Below are 14,408 nucleotides of genomic sequence, written 5' to 3'. Positions count from 1 at the left end.
GGAAAGCATCCTGAACTTTTCCTTGACCAGATATTTGTTCAGGGCCCTTAGGTCTAGGATGGGACGCATCCCCCCTGTTTTCTTTTCCACAAGGAAGTACCTGGAATAGAATCCCAGCCCTTCTTGCCCGGATGGCACAGGCTCGACCGCATTGGCGCTGAGAAGGGCGGAGAGTTCCTCTGCAAGTACCTGCTTGTGCTGGAAGATGTAAGACTGAGCTCCCGGTGGGCAATTTGGAGGCTTGGAGGCCAAATTGAGGGTGTATCCTTGCCGGACTATTTGAAGAACCCACTGATCGGAGGTTATGAGAGGCCACCTTTGGTGAAAAACTTTTAACCTCCCCCCGACCGGCAGATCGCCCGGCACTGACACGTTGATGTCGGCTATGCTCTGCTGGAGCCAGTCAAAAGCTCGCCCCTTGCTTTTGCTGGGGAGCCGAGGGGCCTTGCTGAGGCGCACGCTGCTGACGAGAGCGAGCGCGCTGGGGCTTAGCCTGGGCCGCAGGCTGTCGAGAAGGAGGATTGTACCTATGCTTACCAGAAGAGTAGGGAACAGTCTTCCTTCCCCCATAAAAACGTCTACCTGTGGAGGTAGAAGCTGAAGGCTGCCGGCGGGAGAACTTATCGAAAGCGGTATCCCGCTGGTGGAGCTGCTCTACCACCTGTTCGACCTTCTCTCCAAAAATATTGTCCGCACGGCAAGGCGAGTTCGCAATCCGCTGCTCGATCCTATTCTCCAGATCGGAGGCACACAGCCATGAGAGTCTGCGCATCACCACACCTTGAGCAGCGGCCCTGGACGCAACATCAAAGGTATCATATACCCCTCTGGCCAGGAATTTTCTGCACGCCTTCAGCTACCTGACCACCTCCTGAAATGGCTTGGTTTGCTCAGGAGGGAGCTTGTCCACCAAGCCCGCCAACTGCCGCACATTGTTCCGCATGTGTATGCTCGTGTAGAGCTGGTAAGACTGAATTTTGGCCACGAGCATAGAGGAATGGTAGGCCTTCCTCCCAAAGGAGTCTAAGGTTCTAGAGTCCTTGCCCGGGGGCGCCGAAGCATGCTCCCTAGAACTCAGCCTTCTTTAGGGCCAAATCCACAAGTCCAGAGTAATGAGGCAACTGAGTGCGCATCAGCTCTGGGTCCCCATGGATCTGGTACTGGGACTTGATCTTCTTGGGAATGTGGGGATTACTTAGAGGCTTGGTCCAGTTCGCCAGCAATGTCTTTTTTAGGACATGATGCATGGGTACTGTGGACGCTTCCTTAGGTGGAGAAGGATAGTCCAGGAGCTCAAACATTTCAGCCCTGGGCTCGTCCTCCACAACCACCGGGAAGGGAATGGCCATAGACATCTCCCGGACAAAGGCCGCAAAAGACAGACTCTCGGGAGGAGAAAGCTGCCTTTCAGGGGAGGGAGTGGGATCAGAAGGAAGGCCATCAGACTCCTCGTCAGAGAAATATCTGATGTCCTCCTCCTCCTCCCACGAGGCCTCACCATCGGTATCAGACACAAGTTCGTGAACCTGTGTCTGAAGCCGTGCCCGGCTCGACTCCTTGGAAACACGGCCACGGTGTGAGCGTCGAGAGGTAGACTCCCTCGCCCGCACCGGCGAAGCTCCCTCCGCCGACGTCGTCGGGGAGCCTTCCTGGGAGGCACCGATGTCGGAGACCTCACCCCGGGCAAGGGGCCAGCCGGTGCCTCACTCGACGGTACCAGTGGCGCAAGCACCCCCGGTACCGGAGGGGAAGGGCGCAACAGCTCTCCCAGGATCTCTGGGAGAACGGCCCGGAGACTCTCGTGCAGGGCGGCTGTGGAGAAAGACATGGAAGCCGATGCAGGTGTCGAAGTCAGAGTCTGTTCCGGGCGTGGAGGCTGTTCCGGGCTGTCCAAGGTGGAGCGCATCGACACCTCCTGAACAGAGGGTGAGCGGTCCTCCCGGTGCCGATGCCTACTGGGTGCCAACTCCCTCGGCGACCCAGAGCTCTCGGTACCGACGCGGGAAGGAGACCGGTGTCGATGCTTCTTTGACTTTTTCAAACGAAGCATGTCACCGGAGCTTCCCGGTACCGACGAGGAGGACGTAGAATCCAGCCGTCGCTTCCTCGGGGCCGAGGCCGAAGAAGGTCGGTCTCGGGGGGGCTGTACCGCAGGAGCCCTCAGGGTAGGGGGAGACCCACCCGAAGGCTCACCGCCACCAGCAGGGGAATGGACAGCCCTCACCTGCACTCCAGTCGAAGCACCACCGTCCGACGACATCAGCACTAGTGGAGGTCCCGGTACCACCGACGCCGACGCAGCCTTCCGATGTCTCGGCCCCGACGATGCAGAGGGTTGATGCCTCGATGCAATCGATACAGTCGCAGCCGAGGGCGGATGTCTTGACGCTGTCGACGTCGATGCACTCGATACTCCCGGTGCCGATGCCGACGAAGAGCCCGAGAACAACACGTTCCACTGGGCCAATCTCGCTACCTGAGTCCTTTTTTGTAAAAGGGCGCAATGACTACAGGCCTGCGGGCGGTGCCCAGCCCCCCAGACACTGAAGACACGACGCGTGCCTATCAGTGAGCGAGATTACCCGGGCGCACTGGGTGCACTTCTTGAAGCCGCTGGGAGACTTCGATGACATGGGCGGAAAAATCACGCCGGCGAAATCAAAACTCGTAATTGCGGTAAGGCACCAAAAAGAGAGGGAGAAAAAACTCGACCCGAGGCCTCAAAAGGGCCTACCCCGAAAACGAAAGAAAACTTAACGGGGCAAAAAACTAGAAATACGGGAAGGGGAAAAAGACCGAAAGGCCCTTCTCCGAAATCCCTTACTTTTTTTTTTTTTTTTAGAAGTCAAAAGACGCGCGAGGGTCAACTTAAGGGGCGCGAACGGCGCAAACACGACCGTACCGAGCGTGGACAAAAGAAGACTGACGAACACGAGCCGGTTCGGGCGGGAAGACGGCTGCGCATGCGCGGTGCGCATGGGCGCGCGAGGACTAGCAAAGGCCTTTGCTAGTGAAGTTTCCGATTGGAGGGGCTGCCGTGGACGTCACCCATCAGTGAGAACAAGCAGCCTGCTTGTCCTCGGAGAATATTTTTTTCTAGGGCAGAATTCCTAAACATAAAAGGATTAAGTAGTTCGCTTAAGCAGTTTGGCACTTACCTGCCACCCGAGGATCTGTGGGATTCCTCCGGAAGCAGTTCTTCTGGGAATTTGCCCCTCGGAAGATGGCGTAGCCCATGGCTAGGAGTGGCAGCAGGAAGAAAAATTTCAGAATACTTCAGTGACACTGCAAAAGCAGCAGCCAGAGCTAAGATGGTTCTGAACAGGCGAGGTAAGAGAAGATGGAGGGGAGAATGGGCCTTGGGCATTTCACATCATACAAACATTTTCTTTACCAGGGTGTAGAGAGATCAGTGCCACTCCAATAGCTCAATTATTCAGAATATCAAATCTGACATCTCCTAGGTCTGTGCTTTTCTTAGTCTTATTCCTAGGTTTCCTTCCCTTCCCCTTTAGAAAGTCTACTGCTTATATTTTCACACTTTTATCAGGGGATACAAGCTTTTAATTATGGAGAAGCTTTTAATTATGGTAAGCCCTCTATTTCTGGGAAACAACCTTTGGTTAGCTTTTCAGCTACATTCAGGATTTACATTATCTTAACACATGGAACAACCTCCCAGGGCAGATTTCTGCAAGCTGTAGAGGATCTTCAACACTAGGAAAATTAGGTTGTATCAAGTATAGAATGGGTACAGAGGATCCCCAATGGTGGGCGAGTAAAGCCTGAAATGGGCACCAAGGATCCCTGCTGGAAGGGGAACAAAAAAGGTAAAAACAAGATTGAGATGGAGTGGTATCAGCAGGGTGGGAGAGTAGGCAGAGGCCTTTATCTTTTTACAGATAATTTTTTTTCTCTCACCAAACAGATGGATAAACAGGAATCTCATGTGCAACAGAATGAAAGTCACGTACTATTCAGCACTATGATCCCAATGGCAGACAGCGCACCGAGCTCATGTGGATGGTTCACCAAGAAATACGCCTGCAAGCTATAAGTGAAGGGCACCCAAGCCAGGTCTCCAAACACCAGCATGAATCCAAAACCATCATGGACAATGTCCATTGTAGTCAGAATGGCCTCCTAACAGAGAGATTAAAAAGGACATACCAAGATTACAAGAGACCATGGGATGAACCTAAGGAGACACATGCACTATAGAGATCTTAAGGCAGAAGACAAACCTCACTGAAGGAGACGTCATAGCATAACCCCAGGAGACACATCTACTGTAAAGACCTCAAAGCAACCCCAAGATATATCCACTAAAGATATCTTAAGGAAGAAGTCAGTCTCTGTGGACTGTATCCCCATAAAAAAAGCAAAATACTAAATTAAAATAAGATCATATCTGACAAGACTTCCTACCTCATTCCAAAGAGCATCCACCACATACAGCAGCTGGAAAGCATTGACTAGCATCATGGCTAGTGAAGGACTGCCCCTCAGCTCTGTCTCCTTCACTAGCATAGCCAGGTTTATCAAGGCCTAGGAGAAGCAGCAGAGGGACATATTAACCACATTTTGTTTTTTTAATTTCAATAAGGGTTTTATTAAAACACAGTCAAAATAAACAAGCCTACAAGGCCAACTCGTACATAACACCATACAGCAAAGCATAGGAGCCAACTTTTCAAAATTATTGGGGGTGCTAAGCCCAATGGAAATGACCCCTCCCTGGACACATACAAGGAATTTTCTCAATATTGGGGGTGCTCAAGCACCCACAGAGTCGTACAAAATACAATGTCAGGAGAAGAATTCCCAAGTGTAACAGAAACCTCAAAAGTTTTTGGTATGTCATAAAACCCCTAACACCCATACTCCACCACATTAACCATATTTTTCACCAGTAAAAAAAAAAAAAAAATACTTTTGTGGGGCAAAGGGGGGGGGGGGGGCTTGAGTCCCTTCCCTCTCTTTGGGTCTTGTTTACTAAGCATCCCCCCCCCCATAGATACAAAATAGTAACATAGTAAATAATGGCAGTTAACCAGCATGGCCTATCTAGTCTGTCCATCAAGACCGCTAAGTGTGCACCTGTAAATCCATCCGGGTTTACCCCTCCTTTTTTTTGTCCTTAAGGTTGTAACTGATGCCCAGTAAATCCATGTGGGATTCCTCCCCCCCCCCCCCCCCATGTTTTTTCTTAAGGTTGTAATTGATCCCAGTGCAATCTATCACCTCCCAAATCTTTTTTTAAATTATTCTTCTTTAAGTGTGAAAATTATTTGTTTTACTGTGAGTGGAAACGAGCATAAGATTAGATCATAAGAGTTGCCCTATTGGGCCAGACCAATCTAGTCCAGTATCTTTTTTTCCATCTTCATGCCATATAGAGAACCTCTGTTTATCCTATGCCTCTTAAAATTCCAACACTGTTTTTGACCCCGGTGGAAGAGCATTCTAGGCATCCACCACCCTCTCTGTAAACAAGCATTTCCTGATGTTGCTTTTACAAGTTTCAATAATGTTATTAATAAATTTGTGCATTAACATTTAACATAGTAATTAACAATATTTTACATTCCATCAAACCCATTCCTAATAGTTCCAAATCTTGAACATTGCATCTCCCCTCTCACATGGATTTAAACCATGAATATTATAGAGAGTGGAGATTTTGTTTTTTATCATCTTCCTTGAGGTTTCACTCTCTTGTAAAGGGATATTAACGCTTCCTTTCTTTTGCTGGTTATGCCTCTCTCTGTAGCTTTGTATCCTTCTGGCTATGGCCACCACCTTGTCACACTGTTTTGCCAACTTGAGATCCTCAGACACTTATCACCCCAAGATCTCTTTTCTGGTTCGTGGATATCAGCCTCTTGCTCCCATCAATACAACTCCTTTAGATTTCTGAACCCCAAAATGACAAAACAACATCTTTAGTAATCAGGCTTTATGTTTTATCTTTTAAAAAAAATGTATTACCATATTTTGGAAATTATGCTCTCAGGAGTGACATGACATACCCAGCCAATGAGGCCTGGCCTCAGCTCGCAGAAATACTTCAGGTCAAATGTCCCAAGGCGGGGATTCAGCTCATGGCCGATGAAGAAATCATACACAAGATTCCCTTTAAGTGCAAAAAAATAAATAAATAATTAAAATCATGTAAGGACAGGAGAGATTCCATAAAGATCTAATAATGAGAACATTATGGTTATTTTGGGAAGAGTCTCTTTCCCCCCATGTGCCTCCGATAATCTCCTGTTCTGCCACAGACTTTGGTCAAGTCATTTTGGTCTCCATTTTCCTGGGGGGGGGGGGGGGGGGGGGGGGGGGATAATTTCATAACAGGACACCTATGTGAAATTGAAAAAAACCCCACCTTTTTATTAAAAGTGAAAGATGCCTATATTCCTTCATAAATAGGGTTACCATATGTCTGGATTTACCCGGACATGTCCTCTTTTTGAGGACATGTCCGGGCAACCGGGTGGGTTTTGCCAATCTGCCCATTTGTCTGGATTTCTGGACAAATGGGCAGGCTGGTGGGTGGACAAACGGGCCGATTGCTAGCCTCCCCTCCCCTTACTTACTACTGCCCTGGTGGTCTAGTAACCTCTTCCGCCCTCGGGACAGGAAAGAGCCCCCTCTTTCCTGCCCGGAGCGCTGCCCTGCATGCATCCTTCCTGTTGCTGATCTTGGCGCCGATTCAAAATGGCCGCCGAGAGTTGACGTGACCTTGCGAGATCAGCAACAGGAAGGATGCATGCAGGGCAGCGCTCCGGGCAGGAAAGAGGGGGGGCTTTTTCCTGCCCCGAAGAGGTCACTAGACCACCAGGGCAGTAGTAAGGTAAGGGGAGGGGGGTGATGGGGTGTGTGACAGGGGGGGGGGGAAATGTGACAAGGGGTGGAGCGAGGGCGTGAAAGGGGCAGGGTGGGTGTGAAAGGGGGCGGGACATGTGTCCTCCTTTTTGGGGGACAAAATATGGTAACCCTATTCATAAAATTCCCTCATAACCACTCCCTTGTAGCAAACAGATTTACTGCTGCTGCAAAGTTGATACTGAAAGAACTCAAACATGAAATTGCTGATTTGTTAGTGATCTGTAACCGGTCATTAAAATCATCCATAGTACCTTAAGACTGGGGTGCCCAAGTGGTGATCTGAAAATTATAGACTGGTAAGCCTGACTTCAGTGCCAGGGGAGAAAAAGAAATAGTGGAAATTATAAAGAATAACATTACAGAACACAGACAAACACGGACTAATGGGACAGAGTCAGCATGAGTTCAGCCAAGGGAAGTCTTGCCTCACCAATTTTCTTAATTTCTTTGAAGGCGTAAATAAACATGTGGATAAAGGTGAGCTAGTTGATATAGTGTCAAAAGCTTTCTGAAAATCCAGATACAAAAGTTCCTCATGAGAGACTCCCAATGAAATTAAAAAGTCATGAGATAGGAGGCAATGTTCCTCTGTGGATTAGTAATTAGGTATTTGTTCAGAAAACAGAGGGTAGGGTTAAGGTAAAATTATGTATAATCATACCTGATAATTTTCTTTCCATTAATCATAGCTGATCAATCCATAGACTGGTGGGTTGTGTCCATCTACCAGCAGGTGGAGATAGAGAGCAAACTTTTGCCTCCCTATATGTGGTCATGTGCTGCCGGAAACTCCTCAGTATGTCGATATCAAAGCTCCATCCGCAGGACTCAGCACTTAGAGAATTACACCCACGAAGGGACACTCTGCCCAGCTCACCACCGCCGAAACGGGGGAGGGGAATTAACCCAGCTCATCCCCACACAAGTGGGGGAGGGGAATCCGTCCAGCTCATCCCCGCGGAGCGGGGGAGGGACACCACACCCGCCGATGCGGGGGGATCTGGCTTATCCTGCAAACGCAACCGCGGGAGGAGCTGACTGACCCTAACACCGCCGAAGCGGGAGGGGTACAAAGCTGCCCTACAGCCGCACGAAGCGGGAGGGAGTGCCGGCAGAATTTATGTCTCAATCCAGCCCCGTAAAACGGAGGGGAGAGGAATGCAGCAGCTCACTGTAACACAAACTCGTCTCAACTCTTGAAGAATCCAAGTGAAAGAAGAACTTGAACACGAAGTCCTCCTGAAGTAACTGAAGGCTAAACTTGAACCTAAAATTCAACCAGAATATAAACAGTACAGATATCTGGGAGGGGCTATGGATTGATCAGCTATGATTAATGGAAAGAAAATTATCAGGTATGATTATACATAATTTTACCTTCCATATCATCAAGCTGATCAATCCATAGACTGGTGGGATGTACCGAAGCAGTACTCACCCAGGGCGGGACATAGAAATCCCTGACCTCAACACTGAAGCTCCAAACCGGGCCTCCGCCCGTGCAGCCACAGTCAAACGGTAATGCTTGGAGAATGTATGAGCCGAAGCCCACGTTGCCGCCTTGCATATCTCTTCCAGGGAGACGGATCCGGCCTCTGCCATCGAGGCCGCCTGAGCTCTCGTGGAGTGAGCCTTCAGCTGGATAGGCGGCACCTTCCCCGCGGCCACATAAGCCGCTGCAATGGCTTCCTTGACCCATCTTGCCACTGTAGGCTTAGCAGCCTGCAGACCCTTACGAGGACCTGCAAACAGGACAAACAGATGATCCGATTTCCGGAAATCATTGGTCACTTCCAAGTATCTGATGATGACTCGTCTCACATCCAGATATTCAAGAGCGGAGTACTCCTCTGATTAGTCCTCCCTACGAAAGGAAGGGAGACAGAGCTGCTGATTCACATGGAAGCGAGAACCAATCTTGGGCAGGAAGGCAGGCACTGTGCGCATAGTCACTCCTGCCTCAGTGAACTGCAGAAAAGGCTCTCGACATGAGAGCGCCTGGAGCTCGGAAACTCTTCTGGCTGAAGTGATAGCCACCAAAAAGACTGCTTTCAACGTCAGGTCTTTCAGAGATGCCCTCGACAAGGGTTCCAAAGGCGGCTTCTGCAATGCTCTTAGCACCAGGTTGAGATTCCACGCAGGCACCACTGAGTGCAGAGGAGGGCGCAGGTGATTAACTCCCTTGAGAAAGCGCACCACATCTGGCTGCGAAGCCAGGGAAGCACCCTTCAGGCGGCCCCTGAAGCAAGCCAGAGCCGCTACCTGGACTTTAAGGGAACTGAGCGACAGGCCTTTCTCCAGACCTTCTTGCAGGAACACCAACACTGAAGAAATTGGAGCAGTGAATGGAGAAAGTGAGCCTGCTTCACACCATGCTGCAAAGATACGCCAGACCCTGGCGTAAGCAGTAGAAGTAGAGCGCTTCCTCGCTCTCAGCATAGTGGCGATGACCTTGTCTGAGAAGCCCTTCTTCCTCAGACGCTGCCGCTCAATAGCCAGGCCGTAAGACCAAAGGGAGAGGGATCCTCCATCACCACGGGACCCTGATGTAACAGGCCCTGCTCCACTGACAGCCGCAGAGGATCGTCGACTGAGAGCCTGAACAAGTCCGCATACCAGGGACGTCTGGGCCAATCCGGACCCACCAGGATTACCCTGCCGGGATGCTTTGCCACCCGGTCTAGCACCCTGCCCAACATGGGCCAGGGCGGGAACACATAGAGGAGCTCTTGTGTCGGCCACTGTTGGAGAAGAGCATCTACTCCCAGGGATCGAGGGTCCCGTCCTCTGCTGAAAAAGCGCGGCACTTGGCCATTGGCCGATGACGCCATCAGATCTAGGCTCGGCTGGCCCCAGCGCTTCGTGATGTCCAAGAACGCCTGAGCAGATAGTTGCCACTCTCCGGGCTCCAAGGTATGGCGACTGAGAAAGTCCGCCTTGACATTCATGACTCCGGCAATGTGGGCCGCTGAAAGCTGCTCCAGGTTCGCTTCCGCCCACTGGCAAAGACTCATAGCCTCCTGGCTAGAGGGGCGCTCTTGGTACCTCCCTGGCGGTTGATATAGGCCACAGCCGTGGCATTGTCCGACAGGACCCGTACAGGCTTCAACACCAGTACCGGGATGAACTCCAATAACACCAACCGAATGGCTCTGAGTTCCAGGAGGTTGATAGACCACTTGCCTCTGCAGGAGACTAGAGCCCCTGCGCTGTCCTTCCCAAGCAGTGGGCTCCCCAGCCCATCAAAGAGGCGTCTGTCGTGACGACAATCCACTCCGGGGTCACCAGAGACAATCCTGCAGACAACTTGTCTGTCTGCGTCCACCAGCTCAGCGCCTTGCGCACTGCTGGGTCCACGGGAAGGCGCACAGCATAATCCTCCGACATCGGAGTCCAGCGCAGCAGCAGAGATAGCTGTAGTGGTCTCATATGAGCCCTGGCCCAGGGCACTACTTCCATCGTGGCCGTCATAGAGCCAAACAGCTGCACGTAGTCCCAAGCCCGAATAGGAGAGGCTACTAGGAACTAGTCCACCTGAGCCTGAAGCTTGACAATCTGATTGTCTGGCAGGAACACTCTGCCCACTTGGGTGTCGAATCGAACTCCCAGATACACCAGGGACTGAGTCGGGCGCAGCTGGCTCTTCTTCCAGTTGATGATCCATCCCAGGGAGCTCAAAAGAGCAACTACCCGGTCCATAGCTTTGCCGCACTCTGCATAAGAGGGGGCTCGGATCAACCAGTCGTCCAGATAAGGATGGACTTGTACTCCTTCCTTTAGCAGGAAGGCCGCTATGACCCCCATTACTTTGGAAAAGGTCCGCGGAGCAGTAGCCAACCCGAAAGGGAGGGCTCTGAACTGGAAGTGTCGTCTCAGGACTGTAAAACGCAGAAAGCGTTGGAGAGGAGGCCAGATGGGAATATGCAGGTACGCTTCCTTGATGTCCAAGGAAGCCAAGAACTCTCCTGCCTTCACTGCCGCTATAACAGAGCGGAGAGTCTCCATGCGAAAGTGCCTCACTTTCCAGGCCCGATTGACCCCTTTGAGGTCGAGGATAGGCCGGACAGAACCTCCTTTCTTTGGAACCACAAAGTAAATGGAGTAACGTCCCTTGCCAATCTGATTTTTTGGCACCGGAACGACCGCACCCAGGCGGATCAGGTTGTCCAAGGTCTGCTGCACTACCACAGCTTGACCGGAGACTTGCAGGGAGAGAGTACAAACCCGTCTCTTAAGGGTTGGCAGAACTCTAGCTTGTAGCCGCCTCTGATGACTTCCAGCACCCACGCGTCTGAAGTTATAGTGGTCCACTCGCTCAGAAACGAGGACAGCCGTCCTCCAATCTGCACTGGGGCGTGGACCAAGGCCCCGTCATTGGGTACGAGACCCTGGGGGAGGACCGGAGGGAGCACCTCCGGGACGGCGGTCTCTGCGAAAGGAATGCTGCTTGGGGGAGAAATTCCTCTTGAAGGAAGAGGGGGCAGAGGAACCCGACTTGCCCGGGCGGTACCGATGGGCTTCCTGCAATCGTCCTCTGGAGGTATCGGGACGAGTACTAACCCGAGCCCTGACCTCTGGTAATTTCTTGCCCTTAGACGTGCCGAGATCGGTCACGATTTTGTCCAGCTCGACCCCAAAGAGCAGCTTGCCTTTAAAAGGCAATCTAGCCAGGCGGGATTTAGAGGCGTGGTCAGCAGACCAATGTTTCAGCCAAAGCCACCGCCGCGCAGAGACTGTCTGAGCCATGCCTTTAGCTGAGGCTCTCCAGACATCATACAGCAAGTCTGCCAAATAGGCTAAGCCCGATTCCAGGGCCGGCCAATCAGCCCTCAAGGAATGATCCGAGGGGGAAGCCCGCTGCACCATAGTCCGGCACGCCCTGGCCACATAGGAGCCGCAAACTGAGGCCTGCAAACTTAAAGCAGCTGCCTCAAAGGACGACCTTAAGGCCGCCTCCAATCTTCTGTCTTGGGCGTCCTTTAGGGCCGTGCCACCTTCCACCGGCAACGCCGTTTTCTTAGTCACCGCAGTGATTAAAGAATCCACGGTAGGCCACAGATAGGCCTCACGTTCACTCACAGCCAAAGGATAGAGGCGGGACATAGCCCTAGCCACTTTAAGGCTCGTTTCCGGGACATCCCATTGAGCCGCAATTAAGGTGTGCATGGCATCATGCACGTGGAAGGTTCTAGGCGGGCGCTTCGTCCCCAGCATAATGGCAGAGCCAACAGGGGCTGAGGGAGAGACGTCCTCCGGAGAGGAAATCTTCAAAGTGTCCATGGCCTGTAACAACAGGTTGGGCAAATCCTCTGGGCTAAAAAGCCGCGCTGCAGAGGGGTCATCCGCTCCATCCGAGCGGGGATCTATCTCCTCCAAGGAATCCGCAAAGGATCGTTGGGAGACCTCAGACACGCTGCCCTCATCTACATCGGAGGAGACAAAAGTCCTCCAAGGCCTGGAAATCAACCCGAGGGCGTTTACCTCTGGGAACCTCAACCTCTTTATCAGAAGAGGGAGCAGGGGCAGCGTTTGCATGAGGAAAGCCTGATGCAGCAGCAAAACAAACTCGGGGGAGAAACCCCCCAGACTGTGCACTTCCGCAGCCTGGGCAACAGCCCTAGACGCACTCTCAACCAGCGCTCGCAATAGCGGGGGAGAGACATGCTGCGCATCCAAAATGGCGTCCGGCGCGAAACTCCGTGAAGGAGCCGCGCGGGAAGAACGGCGCTTAACTTTAGCCGCTTTTGTGCCGTCGCCCAAATTAAGGGCGTTCATGGCATTAATGTCTCCAACCTCAAGGGCGGCCCCGAAGAAGCCGTCCGAGCCGCGTGGCCGGCCAAGATGGCGGAGGCGAGGAGCGGGGGATGGGCGTTTATGGCGGGAAAAAAACCGCCACGCCGGAGGAACGACCGGGACATTCATCGGTCACTAAACTATCACCCATCAAGGGCGAATCAGGTTGTAAAACCCCCGCATCCCCTCTAGAAGCGCTCCAGCGATCCGGGGAGCGACCCTTTGCGCCCTCGCCCTCCGACGCCATTGCCACGAGGAGAAGAATCGGGGAACCCCCTGCCCGCTATAAAAAGGTAAAATTACCTGCTTGCCGCTCCGAGCTGTAACGAACTGGTGTCCCAGTGAGTAGCTGCAATGAACGTTTAAAGAAACGTCGAATTAAACGCCTTTAAAGACGTTTAAAAATTTTTTTTTTTTTTTTTTAAACGGAGCCAGCGGGAGGGGGGAGAAAAGGAGGGACCTGGCACCACCAGGTTTGCACTTGCTCAAAAGAGCCCTCAACCCCAGGCACTCAACAAAACCTAAAAATTAGGCTTGGAGGCCTAGCCAGAGCTGCTGCTGTGTGTGACCACCACCTGCTGAGATAGAGAACATACTGAGGAGTTTCCGGCAGCACATGACCACATATAGGGAGGCAAAAGTTTGCTCTCTATCTCCACCTGCTGGTAGATGGACACAACCCACCAGTCTATGGATTGATCAGCTTGATGATATGGAAATGGCCATTTTTCTCAATGGAGGAGGGCGAATACTGCAGAGATCTGTACTAGGACCAGTGCTATTTAACATTTATAAATGATCTGGAAAATGGAACGATGAGTGAAGTGATTAAATTTACAAATGACACAAAATGATTCAAAGTTGTCAAAACACATGCAGATTGTGAAAAATTGCAGGAAAATCTTAGGAAACTAGGGGGCCCTTACCGCGTGGTCCTTCTGGTAATTTCAATTTTGGCACGCGTCCTCTATGTGCATCTGAAAAATATTTTGTATTTTCTGGCGCACAGCAGCTACGCGTATCAAGTGGTATTTGACGAGCATAGACCATTACCGCCCGGTTACCATGAGACATTACCGCTAGGTCAATGGCTTGCAGTAAGGTCTCAGACTCAAAATGGACGCGCAGCAATTTTCATTTTGCTGCACGTCTGTTTTCGGCAAAAAAAAAAAAAGGCATTTTTTGTAGGTGCGCTAAAAAAATAATTCTGTGCGCGTCCAAAACACGCATCTATGCTACTGCAAGCCATTTTTTAGCACACCTTAGTAAAAAGGACCCCTAGAAGACTGGGCATCCAAATGGCAGATGAAATTTAATGTGGACAAATGTAAAGTGATGCACATTGGGAAGAATAATCTGAAATCATAGTTACCTGATGCAAGGTTCCATCTTAGGAATCAGCTCAAGAAAGAGATCAAGGTGTCATTGAAGACAATATGCTGAAACCTTTAGCCCAGTGGGTGGCAGCGGCAGCCAAAAAAGCAAACAGGATGCTAGGAATTATTAGGAAAGGGATGTAAAATAAGACCAAGAATATTATGCCTCTGTATCGCTCCAAGGAATTAAAAAAGGTTCCAAGAACAGCGACCAAAATGATAAAGGGGATGGAACTCCTCCCATATGAGGAAAGGCTAAAGAGTTTAGGGCTCTTCAGCTTGGAAAAGCGACAGCTGACGGGGGATATGATTGAAGTCTATAAGAACATAAGCATTGTCATACTG

At 51.1% G+C, this 14,408-nt stretch overlaps 1 protein-coding gene across 5 annotated transcripts in view; it reads right to left on the bottom strand.

Annotated features, from left to right (window-relative positions):
* The window catches only part of TM7SF2 (transmembrane 7 superfamily member 2), a 49,298-nt gene that overhangs the window by 5,669 nt on the left and 29,221 nt on the right, over positions 1–14,408 (bottom strand). For 4 of the 5 annotated variants that reach the window (XM_030219398.1, XM_030219397.1, XM_030219399.1 and 1 more), the window contains 4 exons: positions 6,033–6,136; positions 4,429–4,548; positions 3,975–4,143; positions 3,159–3,239 (listed from right to left, as the gene is read on the bottom strand). In XM_030219398.1, coding sequence (XP_030075258.1) covers positions 3,159–3,239; positions 3,975–4,143; positions 4,429–4,548; positions 6,033–6,136 — 474 coding nt within the window. The remainder of the gene's footprint in view (positions 1–3,158; positions 3,240–3,974; positions 4,144–4,428; positions 4,549–6,032; positions 6,137–14,408) is intronic. The other variant, XM_030219400.1, reaches the window with a different exon arrangement.

This window comes from Microcaecilia unicolor, chromosome 11 (genome assembly GCF_901765095.1).
Source record: "Microcaecilia unicolor chromosome 11, aMicUni1.1, whole genome shotgun sequence".
Lineage (NCBI taxonomy): Eukaryota > Metazoa > Chordata > Amphibia > Gymnophiona > Siphonopidae > Microcaecilia > Microcaecilia unicolor.
This window is presented reverse-complemented; position numbering and strand designations above follow the sequence as displayed.